This window comes from Meleagris gallopavo, chromosome 1 (genome assembly GCF_905368555.1).
Source record: "Meleagris gallopavo chromosome 1, MGAL_WU_HG_1.1, whole genome shotgun sequence".
NCBI lineage: Eukaryota > Metazoa > Chordata > Aves > Galliformes > Phasianidae > Meleagris > Meleagris gallopavo.
Genome location: NC_139404.1, coordinates 39804262 through 39818295, shown reverse-complemented (window position 1 = coordinate 39818295; position 14034 = coordinate 39804262). Strand labels below are relative to the sequence as shown.

General features: G+C 36.5%; 1 protein-coding gene across 14 annotated transcripts in view; it reads left to right on the top strand.

Moving 5' to 3' along the window:
- PPFIA2 (PPFI scaffold protein A2) overlaps positions 1 to 14034 on the top strand; it is a 296261-nt gene that overhangs the window by 190236 nt on the left and 91991 nt on the right. For all 14 annotated transcript variants that reach the window (XM_085221991.1, XM_085222064.1, XM_085221997.1 and 11 more), the window contains one exon: positions 9920 to 10084. In XM_085221991.1, coding sequence (XP_085078117.1) covers positions 9920 to 10084 — 165 coding nt within the window. The remainder of the gene's footprint in view (positions 1 to 9919; positions 10085 to 14034) is intronic.

Here is a 14034-nt window from a genome sequence, read left to right as displayed (position 1 = left end):
ACATGAGACTTGTCAGGATCTAAGTAGCAGGATGTATCTACCATGCTACAGACCTGCAGAAAATAACTGCATGCTAGACTTTGAATGTTGCAAGGTATGTACATTCAGAGCAAGAGACTCACTAATCTTTCCAAGACCCAAGTCCTACATAAGTAGCCTGCACAGATCTTCATCTCTTCTCAAGTCTAAGGGCAGGGGTACAACACATTCAGGTACCTAGGAGCCTTGATTTTGATCTGAATAAAGATGAGATGAAGGCTGCCACTTGTATCACAGTGACTATGCTGTTTAGTCACAGCCACTGTGATCCTTGAAGTAAATATCATTTGTGATACAGCTGAGGACAACATTTCACCCCTAAGATCTGCTTCAATCAAAATCCATTATTCTATCTGCAACCAACAATCCATGGTAGTGCCTCCTGGAACAGATGCTGAACACCAAAGATGTTTTAACATATTTATGTTGCATTCTTCTGTGTTCTGGGCAACTCCTTCTGCTTTCATCCTTTCATTACACTAACAGTGCTTTGTGCCTCACTTAATATCTTTCCCTGGTTACCTGACTGGCATTCCAAAGGTTATCTAGCAAGATACTTGACAAAAGAATCGTGACAGTCTTTCTCCATCCTTTTTACTGCCAGGTATAGCACTAGAGTGCCACAAACTCCAGAAATCCGAAGATGGACAAGTGTTACAGTTATCTACAAAGAGGCAGTGGTGCTTCATCTACCTCCATGCTAGCTTAAAGGAGCAAGGAGATAATCATATTTAATGTAAAGTTTTAGATGCGTTGAGATTGGGAAATGTGATGGGAAACAGATAAAACATATTTTTTCCTCCCATAACTCTTTCATAATCTAAACAATACAAAATTACTCCCACAAAAATAGAATTAATGAAGGAGAACATTAGAGTTGCAATGCATTCTTCAGGTTGGCAAGCCATCTCAACCATGTATTTCTGAAGTATTTCTAAAGCTGTTTAGATTTTCAGTAACTGTTATGTATATCAGTTATTTAAATGTTAAAAGAAAAACTAAAAAAGTCAACTTTATAAAGTTACATAGAACAAAGAATAACTTGTATTAATTTCTAGCACAAACTTTTCAAGGCAAGATATGGTTAAGATAAATGCCCAGACAATTGTACCGATTGGGTAATCTCCATATACACATTCCTGCACAGAAAATACTTAAATTAGCCTTTCTTTACAGAAAAAGTAGTGCATATACTAAATATAAATGTATTCTTCTCAGTCATCATACATTCTCATAAGAATGCGTACAAGACTACCTAGCAGAAAGTTTTTTCCATTTCACTACAGAGCCCACTGAACACCAAGTTTTGTACTCATACCTCCTATGGGTCTAATACAATAAGTAGCTCAAAGAAGAATACTATCACAGCCCTATAGTCAAAGACAGTTGCACACCAAACAACTGTGAGAGAAAAGCAAATTGAGTTAGTAACAAGTCAAATTAAGCTCTGTCATAGCACTTTCTTTGCAAACCAAAGAAATTAATTATTGTCCATTCTTGTTCTTTTTATATTACGTGAAAGAAAATTTGGTAAGAGGTTTTCCAGGAGATTCCAATTAATGAGTTGCAAAGTATGATGATGTTGCCAGAAGTCCTTGCAGTTTAAACTAATATACTCAATTAATTTGTCTTAATAATGAGTACAAAGGTAGGTATTGGAAATAAAAAGATTTAGTATACAAAAATATATAGAAAATGCAGGAAATAAAGAGTAAAGAAGGGTGAAGATAAAGATAAGCGTTAATGAGGAAGGAGAGAGGAAAAAATCAGACATGACTGATGCCTTACACTGTCCTCCAGAATTTTCATTAACTTTATTCATTAATTTTCATTAATGTTGTCATCCATCATGTCCTATATATATTCCTTTTACTCTGTCAGCTGCCATATACTAAGTTAGTTCCTGGAGTCTATTGTAATAGTCATGTTGCCTTCTACAGGCTCCCTACACTGTGATTGTAGGTAGAGACCAGCATTCCAGGTACACAGCTGTTGTCTTCAGAATACAATCATCTCTGTGACATATTAGATATGAGGTTTCCAACAAGAAGTCATTGTCCATAATGAAGCACTTTTACAAGCTGTTATTTATGCTGTTAATGCAAAACAGCATTAATAATTTGTCAGAAAAAGCTGCTACTTTTTTTTTGTTGTTGTTATTAGAGAATCACATTCAAGTAATAATATTTAGAAGACCACAGAAATACTTTTGCAATGAGGAATCAAAATGCCTTTTCTAACATCTAAAATGAGTCCAGCTAGTTCTTCTTTCCATCTGCCCCACTACAAGTCACATCTAACCAGCTCTGGCTTTACTGTGTCCCTGGGACACTCTCATGCACAGCCACACCTATCACCATGACTCAATACAAACTCTTTTTTCCCAGGAAGTACTTTCTACTACTTATAATTAAAGAAGCTCAGGACTAGATTCTTGGGTTCCTATTTTGAACTTTTTTAATGCAACTTTTTATTTCCCTGCAATATGGCTGAAAAGATACTGTTTGAAGCACCTACTGCTTCAAACTGGAGATCAGCAAGAAGAAATTGAAGTGGCAAATCTGTCAGATTCTGAGTATATCGAGATAACTCTTGCTTACTTCTTCCCTTTTACATTTCTAATACATTTTCCTTTGTTCTAGACCCACACTCATGTGTTTCTTTATTTTCCCTCAAAAAAGCTACAAGACCTAATTTGCCATTTTAGGCCAAGCTGCAGCAGCAGATCCTGACAGTAGAATGCATTAGAATGTGCTAGAATAACATTCCATGGGACCCGTAAACTCTTGATCTCTGCCAAAAGACTACACCTTATAGCTTACCGTAGACTTGAGTTCCTAGTCAGTCCTTCTAGCAGAATCTTAAACAAAGCTCCCTGGAAGACTTTTTGCTTTAAAATATGTATTTTTATTGCCTACTATAATTAACTTCTCACATATTATAGTAAAAATATTTTCATGTCACAAACTTAGATGACAACTTAATCTGCCAGTACATTTGGCAGCATGAAAAATGCAGGAGCATATGTGTATGTATTGATTAGTGTGATGTTGCTGACAGAAAGACAAACAGGCTCTCTCTGTAAAATCACTGCATGTTATTTTGAAAACATATACAGAAATACCTTGGAAGAAATTACTATTATATAGAGTAAAGGAATGCTATCCGGAGGGACCTGGACAAACTTGAGAGGTGGGCCCATGTCAACTTCATGAAGTTCAAGAAGGCCAAGAGCAAGGTCCTAGGAGCATCTAGGTTGGGGCAATCTCAAGTACAGATACAGAGTTGAGTAGAGAATGGCTTGAGAGCAGCCCTGAGGAGAAGGATTTGAGAGTATTGGTTGATGAAAAATTGAACATGTGCCAGCAATGCGCGCTTGCCAGAAAGCCAACTGTGCCCTGTGTTGCACCTAGAGATTATTTTTTGTCTTGAATATACAAAATTCAAACATGGAACGTAAGCTGCAGCTAGGCTATAACTTCATTTTTTCAAAGAAAGATTATCACCAGTAGTTTACCAGTAAAGCTATTTGATTTCCCAGAGGAGCAAATGGGCTTCCACTGCTGTTGAACAATGCAGAGGAAAATGACTGGCTTTATGGCTAAATTTAGAGATAATCTCCAACTCCTTATCTGCTTAGTTTACTTTTCTTCTTTGCTTGCACCAGAGGTGGAGATTCACTAAATAATGTGTATTCTAAATACAGACTGAAAGGAAATTGCATTTTGCATGTGTTGGTGAGAAGCTGAATATGAAAGAGTATTGTCTTCTTAGTGGGTTGCCTTGTTCGTATAAGGAATCTCTTAAGCCAAGTCAATATCATTTTAGCAAATCTTTTTTTCTTCTATATTATATTTCCCCATATTCTATTACTTACTTTTCCCCATCGTTCTCTCCTGATTCTTTCCTTTCTCCGTTTAATATCCTGCTGTGAACTTTTTTTTTTTTTTTGCAGTTTTATTGAAAACAAAGAGAATTAAGATAAAATACTTTATCGTAATTAAAATTCAGGTCCTATAATAATGCAAACCATAATGAGTCATACTAATTTTGGTTTACTGAATCATTTTTTAAAGGAATGCTTTAATTTCTTTTTTTCTTTTTCACCAGTAAATCAGTGTCCCTGTAGTATTGATAGTTTAGTACAATAGAGGTACATGATGACATACAAAGACATTTAGTTACACATTTCTATTTCACAGTGCTTTGGAAATGATCTGAGAAATATAGTAAACTGTATTCTAATAGCTGTCTCTATTTTTAGTTTGTTCTAATTAACATTTTAAAGTTGCTTCTTTCCTTCACAAAATAAGCAGTCAAACATTTTTTAGTCTTTAAATAATCATTTTTAAACATTCTTTGTGCTCTAGAAACGTCCATCCCATTTAGTTACGGTAAAATTATCAGCTTGGGATCTTGAGGATCCTAAAACTCACCCAGCATAAGAGCGAAATTCTGTTGCCATATTATTTCATAATTCATTGTCAAGCTTATGCTTTCCAGCAGGAAAAGCATAGCGATGACTGGATATTATACGTGGGTGATTCTGTCCTGCTTTCTGCTGTTGATCTTCATCTTTCTGCAAGCCGCCTGTCCCTGTGAGTACTTGACAACTGTAACAGATCAACGCAGAGTGAGGGAGCAGAAAATGCTCAGCAGCATGTGTTCTTTGTTAATGCCAGTGTGTGACTGAAACATACAAAAGCACTTAAAGCTGTTTCTAACAAACTGCTTGTAATTTAATTAATTATCAGTATTTTTGCAGTCATATTTTGACATGAAATCTTGTTTTGTTCTTCGCAAATATATGAGATAGTAATTCTTGAAATAAATAGAAGGAGAAGTCCTCAGTGTTCCTTATTCACGCTCCCCTCTCCAAGCCAGATATTGTGATTTTGTTCAGTCACTTACTATATATGTTGCTTGGACATACCATTTTCTTCAATGACAATTTAATATATTTAAATGTCCCTTTCTCCATCATTGTAGTAACTAACATTTCATAGTTGTATAACTGTGGTTACATTTCCCTTCCCAAGGAAATAGGGAAGATCTATCACTTTTCCTTTTTTTTTTTTTTTTTAATATATATGTATGTGTATATTTTGTGTATATATGTAGTTGAAGCAAAGATAGCTAAAATATAATTTTAAATATAATTTCAGCAGAGGATGGAGAAGGGATTTGCCAGCAGGCTCTCTAACTCCTGGGTTGATTGGTTACTCTTCCCTTTCAGCATGCTGGGAGTACTGTGGTACAGGGACACCTGGTTAGTCATACTCTGTGTTCAGCTAACATGGATTTGCTATAAGAAACATTCACACAGATTTGGTGGAGAAATAGTCTTTTGTTGAAAAGCAAAAATAAGAAATTGCTGTCAGAAAGAAACCTGTGTCAGCATGCCTTGTCGAGCACTCTGAGTGCTGACAGTAAGGAAAATACCACAGAGGTAGTTTCTAGAAAAATGAACCACTACTAGTTGAGCAGCTGGAATATTGTTCTTACAATAAGAAAAAGAGTGAAATGTTCACAAGTAATGCAGTAATTCTGCATGAGTGTTTGACACTTACCTGTGTCAATAAATCGTCTTTCTATATTATGATAAAATCAGTACGTTTTACACCTGTAGTTGTATTTAACAAGTATGAAATATGTGTATACATTTATATTTGACACCTCTAAAGTGATAGGCAAAGCTAAAGGCAAAATTAACTTATGTGTATATTAAATGTATGATTGATTTTTCTTAATATATTGCATGTTTCTTACAAGCCAGAAATTTAACCTAACGTTAAATATTTTATTCTGCTGTACAAAGACTAGGATGCTCTGCTGTTCATTTCACACAGTAAACTCCATGTTCAACCCTTAAGAAATTCCGAGTTCCTAATACTCCCAGACTGCTCCACTCTCTTCTTATACATGAAAACCTTGTTTAACTTTCTTTTTCTCCTCATCACTCATCACAGAATCACAGAATGGCTTGGGTTGGAAGGGCAAGAAGGAAGACCCGGGTAATTATAGGCCTGTCAGCCTCACCTCTGTCCCTGGAAAGGTGATGGAACAGCTTGTGCTGGATACCATCTCCAGACAACTGGGAGAAAAGGAGGTTACCAGGAGTAATCAGCATGGATTCACCAAGGGGAGGTCGTGCTCGACCAACCTGGTGGCCTTCTATGATGCTGTCACATGCTAGGTGGATGGGGGAAGAGTGGTAGATGTAGTCTACCTTGATTTTAGAAAGGCCTTTGATACTGTCTCCCATGACATCCTTATAACAAAGCTGAGGAAGTATGGGATAGACGAGTGGACAGTGAGGTGGGTTGAGAACTGGCTGACTGGCAGAGCGCAGAGGGTCATCGTTGGTGGTGCAGAGTCTGGCTGGAGACCTGTAACCAGTGGTGTTCCCCAGGGGTCTGTGCTGGGTCCGGTCTTGTTCAACATCTTCATCAATGACCTTGATGAGGGGATAGTGGCCACCCTCAGCAAGTTTGCTGATGATACGAAGTTGGGAGGATTGGCTGACACGCCTGAAGGCTGTGCTGCCATTCAGCGAGACCTGGACAGGCTGGAGAGCTGGGCAGTGAGAAACTGGATGAGGTTCAACACAAGCAAGTGTAGGGTCTTACACCTAGGGAGGAATAATTGCATGCACCAATACAGGCTGGGGGATGAGCTGCTGGAGAGGAGCTCTGCAGAGAGGGACCTGGGCGTCCTGGTGGACGACAGGTTGGCCATGAGCCAGCAGTGTGCCCTCGTGGCCAAAAAGGCCAATGGCATTCTGGGATGCATTTAAAAAGAGCGTGTCCAGCAGGTCGAGGGAGGTGATCCTCCCCCTCTACTCTGCCCTGGTAAGGCCTCATCTGGTGTACTGTGTCCAGTTCTGGGCTCCCCAGTACAAAAAAGACAGGGATCTCTTGGAAAGAGTCCAGCGGAGGGCCACAAAGATGGTGAAGGGCCTGGAGCATCTCCCCTATGAAGAAAGGCTAAGTGAACTGGGTCTGTTTAGCCTTGAGAAAAGACAACTAAGGGGGTACCTGATCCAGGTTTAAAAATATCTGAGGTGTGGAGGCCATAGTGGTGAGGCCAGTCTCTTTTCAGTGGTACGTGGAGACAGGACGAGGGGAAACGGACATAAGCATATTCAAGTCTCGCCTGGACGCCTACCTGTGCGACCTGGTGTAGGGAACCTGCTTTGGCAGGGGGGTTGGTCTCGATGATCTCTAGAGGTCCCTTCCAACCCCTACAATTCTGTGATTCTGTGATTCTGTGACCTTAAACATTATATAGTTCCAACCTCTCTGCTATGGGCAGGGTTGCACCCACTGGATCAGTCTGCACAGGTCTCCATCTAACCTGCCCTTGAACACCTCAAGGGATGGGGCACCCACAACCTCTGATCAACCTGTGCCAGTGCCTCATCATCCTCTGAGTAAAATTTTTTTTTCTAACACCTAACCTAAATTTCCCCTCTTTTAATTTAAAGTCATTCCCTCTTGTCCTATCACTATTAGACTGTGTAAAATCTCACTCTCATTCCTGCTCCCTTCAAGTATTGGAAGGCTGCCATGAGGTCTCCCTAAAAGCCTTCTCTTCTCTTCTCTTCTCTTCTCTTCTCTTCTCTTCTCTTCTCTTCTCTTCTCTTCTCTTCTCTTCTCTTCTCTTCTCTTCTCTTCTCTTCTCTTCTCTTCTCTTCTCTTCTCTTCTCTTCTCTTCTCTTCTCTTCTCTTCTCTTCTCTTCTCTTCTCTTCTCCTCTCCTCTCCTCTCCTCTCCTCTCCTCTCCTCTCCTCTCCTCTCCTATCCTCTCCTCTGGTTTTGGAAATTATATTTCTTGCACTAGAAGTCAGGGTGTCTATGCTGATGTATTTTCAGACTTTTTGTGCCATATAGAAAGTAGTAGTAGTGGTTACCACTACTGCAAGGCTTACATGGATGGACACTATTATTTCCTGTGTTCCTTATTTTTCTCTGTGCTATAGTTTATGCACAATTCCTTTAGCCAAAATTCCTTTAGACAAAAATTAGACAATTTTTGCCACATCAAGAATCCTATGTTGCCATCATTTTTCTTCTCATCTAAGCCAGTTTTTCTCACTTTTATTTTCCAACCAAGACTCTAAGAATTTTCCTTTCTGATCATCTGTCCAGGATAATCTGTTTAGAATAGTAGAGCATTATATAATAAATTTACTCAGAGTTAGGTCAGAAATTAGTTGGCAAGATTATGTAATTCTAGACTTTTACTATAAGTGTCAGTTTAAGCCACAGGTAATTGCAAACGTATGGAAGGTATGGCCATGGTAATTTTGTTCTGTTCATGATAGCAATTAACTATTTAAGTTCTGTTATGAACAGAAATATTCTGTTAAGTGTTGGGAAGCTGTCCTTATATAATAAGAGTTACAATCTTACTACATCCCCATATCAAGTTCTTGATGCTACTGCGATTGAAGAGGCCTCTTCAAATCTGCATGTAACTTTGGACTGCTTCCAGTTATTAAAAAATCAACTATGTCTCTTGTCAGCCCTATAGAGATCAGGTGACTTTGATAAATATGAGCCATTTGAAATAAATAGTGGTAAAAATATCTTCCTTCTTCCATGAACTACATGGAGTCATTACAATTCTTCATGTACTAATATTAATCATACACGTGTTCACTATTTTTGGCAAATAATGTAATTATTTTAAAACAATAAGCAGCTGCAAATCTAGATATAAGAACCATCTTTTAAGCAAAGAATGCATCAAACCCAAATTGTTCCTGGCTTGATAGCTGTATATTACAATTACAATGTGTTTGTTCTCTGTTTATGCTCTTTCATGTCTTGTTAGTAAGGTAAAGGTCATTCTGTGGCTGAGAATAACTATGGATTACAGATGAACATGTCTCTTTACTAATTGTAGCTATGTTAAGAACCACATCAAAAGAGAAATAATAAGCAATTTGCTGTGTAACTTTCAAATTTCCACTTATGGCTAAGCTATAACTGTGCAACTTTCAAATTTCCACTTATGGCTAAGCTATAACTATGCATTGTGAAATACATGTATCAAGCATTATGATTCATGAATTTAGCAACTCAGCTACAGACTTAGGGTTTACCAATTCTCTTCTATGTTGAGACAGTAAGAGTAATGGTAGCCCTATAAAAGCCTTGCTAAATTGTGAATTTTCCATAGAACATCAAGTCATTTCAGTATTTCATTTAAACTACTTAGAGTAATAATGACAAACAATTATCATGCTTTTACAGTAGGTTATCTACAAGCTAGTCTACAAATTATTTACAGTAGTCTGAAATGTATTGTTTATGGACCATTTGTCCTCCTTCATTAACAGACATAATGAACATTTTAGAGCATGTTAGTGACATGCAAATGTCATGAAAGGTGACATTTAGAGTAAATAGTCTTCAAAAGTAATTAAACATTATTTCTACTTTTTTCATATTTTATATATCATCTTCCAGAACAAATTTAAAATGTTACAGCTAGATTTATAAAATATAAGCTGCTTTCATATTTTTCCATGATGTTCTACACAGGTTTTAGTTGGTTTAGTTGTTATTTGATAGCTTATGATCATCAATTACAATGACAAATATCGTCCTTAATGCAGTTAAATAGCGACTCTATGCCAAGTGATTTTTTTGTTCTCACTTTTCACAGTTTAAAATTAAATTATGATTCAATTTTCAATTTTTGTACTTATTCTATCTGATTTTGAATCATGAAATCTTGGCAGTAATTCCAGTAGTATCTCCCAGAAAGAGGTGGCCAAGAAAATTGCCATTTGGTACCATGCATTTTGTAGTTGAGTCTCCAAGGCATTTTGGTGAATAGAAATTAATAACCTTTCATATAAAATCCAATAGCTGTTACTGGAGCATTTGGAGTGCCTTGTCTCAAGACACGAAAGATCACTGAGGATGACAGTGGTGAAACGGCAAGCACAGTCTCCTTCAGGAGTTTCCAGTGAAGTTGAGGTCCTCAAAGCTCTGAAATCTCTGTTTGAGCACCACAAGGCTCTGGATGAAAAGGTACAGTATGGAAAAAAAAAAAATATATATATATATAAAATATACCCTCTAACTTTACTGTGCCTTATGATGCTTATTGTGCATTTCCTTCTTGATATAAGTCTTTTACTTAAAATATTTATATGAATTCATAGAAGTTGTTGGGATTGTATGACCAATAATTGCACTGCAGTATAGATCACTTTAGCTATCTTTTGTAGTCAGTAGCACTGACTTTTCAAAACAAGCAAATCTTACCCTTATCAGAAAGATTTCCCCTGTTAGCATTAGCACTAAATAAACATGGATGGAATTTATGTCTCTGGTGTGTTTTTAGGTTATTTATGAGAAAATGTAGACTTCTCAAATTTAAAAAATACAAATTGAGAGTGAAATAACAGTAAAGATCTTTTTGACTATGGAAAAGGGCTTCCTCTTAAAATTTTTTACTGGGAAAATATTCTATGTTTCAGATAAAAGTTTTCACTGACTAAGCACAGCATTTGCTGTAAGATTAAAATAGTGTAAAATGAGTAGTAGATCTTTCATTATCAGAGAATGCAGCATATTCTTAGAGAAGATGGTCTGTACAGAAATGTCTCTTCAATTAATCAACCTTAAACTTTTTAGTGCTTCAGGTCTCAAAGGCTCCTTACAGCTGCTAAGAAGCTGATATCTTTCTTTTGTTTACTTCATGGAATGGAAAGATGTACAAATAATGTTAGAGCACTATGGAATATTGTGGTATATTAAACACACACATAAATGGAATAGGTTATAATACAGCACATGAAAAGACATTATTAACATGGAACAGAAAATACAAGCTTAGGTTAACTTCATATTTAAAGTAGATATTGAGCTTAAGAGTAGGTTAGGAAGTACATGTTCCTTATATATAATACAGGAAGGACAAAAACTAGGAAAAAATATGATTTTATTTACAACATTCTATAGCTTTCATTTCCTTCTAATACCTGTCTGAACATGTTTATTTTTCTGCAGCTTTTTTTCTATCCTGATTTACACTTTTGATTCAACTTTTAAAACATACATTTGCAAACAATGAATTTATGCAACTTCTCCAAACTCATCTTTAGTTGATTTGTTAAGACAAAATGTCCAATTGATCTTCAAAGAGAAAAGCAACCACCAGGATTTACTATCCTATATAAGATTTGAAAAACATTGGTTCTCTTAAGATAATTAATGTCAGAAAAGTATACCTATCTATTCTTTAATACGAAAACAACCAATTCATGTTGACATTACCACTATCTTTTTATTCATTAGCAGGTAGGTAAGAGAGCTTTTATTCACTATGAACAAAATTGATTCAATTCTAGCATGTGCAAGTGTTTTTAAAAGCTCTTTGTGGGCTGCAGATATGGAAAGAAAGGAGAAAGACTTTGACAGGAAGAAAAAATGTGGAAAGTGGTTGCTAAGAGACGGAGGAAGATGGGTGATATTTTGCACCAACAGCAGTGCTAACATGACACTGGCTATGTTAAATTTCAAGATAATAGGGCTGCACTTGAAAGCCAGAAGAATACCCAGTCATCTGGGCCCGTGTTGGATATACCCAGTAACAAGGAGAGCAAACCTTTTCTACTGTATCTGTGGCTCCATAATGGGAATCAGTTCTTTAAAAATGAATATTATAGCACGGTTTGATAGATCAAATGACATCTGATTAGTCTTAGTTTGTGAAGCCTTATTTGTAAAACTCCGTCTAGTGCCAAAGAAAATAGGAGTACACTGAGGGACCATATGAAGTGTAGGTAGTACATTATTTTTGTAGTAATAAATACAATTAGAGTAAAATAACACGTGCTTCTATTGCTTCTATAAATTAAGATGGTTTTCTTTGCTTTGTTTGCTTTAACATAAATTTGAAGAGGGAATCAAAGCAAAATTCATTGCAGTGTATTTTTATATGAATTTCAGAGAATTTGGCTTTCTTTAGATTCAAAGTTTCTTCAATATGAACTTTAAAAGTTCAGGAAAAAATCAATACAATTACTAAATAATAAGTAATACTTAAAGTAATACTCAAAATATATGAATACCCAATGCATTAGTATGGTCTTTTGTAAGCTGTATGTTTTTCCTGGAATATGGATGAGAAAACCTGAAGTCTTTATTCACCTTTTGTATTATTCTTCAAGTATATTTTGAAATCACTTGGACAGAGAAAAAATAATTAATAAATAAAGTTACAATTTCTGGGCTGTAGAGTAGGTTTCTCCTTTAAATCATAACACTAATGTAGCATTGTTTTCTCTTTTACACTGGTTTAATGAATACTTTCCCCCAGTTTTAACAACTTCAACAGCACTTCATGTGGTTGACCATGAAGAATTAGATGCAACATTTCCTATGTCACCATGGCATATGTGAGTCTCAATTAGTTGTTCTCTGCTCAGATGAAAGAACAAAGACTTCTGTGCCAAGGCAGAGTTGCTTTCAGTTTCTTTAGGAAATGTTACGGTTGGAGAATAAATAAGGGCCATCAGACTGCAATTTTACTTAAATCATTATAAAAAAGTGCATTAACGGTGTAGCTGCAAAGCAGGAAAAGGAAGAGAGGGCAAAGCAAGGCAGGTCAAAGCAATTCCAGCTTTGTCTTTGTTTCACGCTGATATTGCTCTGTGTTTTTACTGACAAAAGGCCAAGAAAGAAAAAACATGGATTTATATGAACATAATAGCTCGATATTCAGAATAATGAAATTAATAATTACCTATTTTTTCTGAATTGTTATGTAAAAAAATGTCTCCCACACTGTCTTTGAAACAGCTGCCTATTATTTCCAAGGAGTGTTGTTTTTCAAACTGTAAAATGTCTTTATAAAAGCCACTACGATTCAGTTCTACAATGACACAGGTTAAGGATAATTTTTTTGTGATTCCAGCTTCCTGTGGAGCTCTCACCTCCTCAGTAAAATGGCCTAGTTGGTTTGCAAATTCTAAAACTCCTCTAAGCAAACACAAGTGTTAAACATTTTAAAACATATTTTAAATACATGCATTCTCATTTATAAAACTCTTAGGCTTAAACACAACAAGGTTTTAGAAAACTTTAGGAAAACGTAAAATAAAAGGACAAACTCATTGCATGTAATTTCAGCTAGTAACAGTCATCATCTTGTGATATTTTCCTCCATCTTCTTGTTCCTCAGTAATACTTACAGCCAAGAAGACTGAAGTAAGAAAGATGATTCTCATTTCTCCATTAAAAAATTATTTTATGACAGCTTGCAGTGTATAAGAGGTTGAAATAAGGCTTCTTGAGACAGGACTATAACCCTTAGTTATCAGCGAAGTGCTAGTGAGAGACAAAAATTATGGTGGGAATTGAAGCAGTAATTTATATAGAAAGTGCATTGTACAGAGAAATCAGGAACCTCTGGGAAGGTTGAGAGCATATGAAGAAGAGAGAGAGAGAGGAAGAAGAACCACAAAGATGATCAGAGGGCTGGAGCACCTTTCCTATGGGGATGGTGTGAAAGAGCTGGGCTTGTTCAGCGTGGAGAAGACTCCATCACTGCAGTCTTTCTGTACATAAAGGGAGTTTAACAGGAGAGATGTGGACAGACTCTTTGACAGGGAGTGTAGTGATAGAACAAGTAGTAATCACTTGAAACTAGAAAAGGATAGATTTAGATTATATATAGGGAATTCTTCACTATGAGAGTGGTGAGGCACTGGAACACATTGCCCAGAGAAGATACAGATACTCCATCAGGATGGCACCTGATGGGTACCTTTGGGTACCTCTGTAAATCATGATTTCTATTCTCTTTAAGACTAGCAACATTGTTTAGTGCATTGTAGAGCTATAGTATTATAGCATCCCCATAATTTATGTGAATAATTTAAGCTGAAGTATGTAAAGAGGACCAAAACCCTCAAAAGTACTACTAGATTTGCATTGGTCAGAAAGGCTAAGACGTTTCTTAGTTGTTGCTG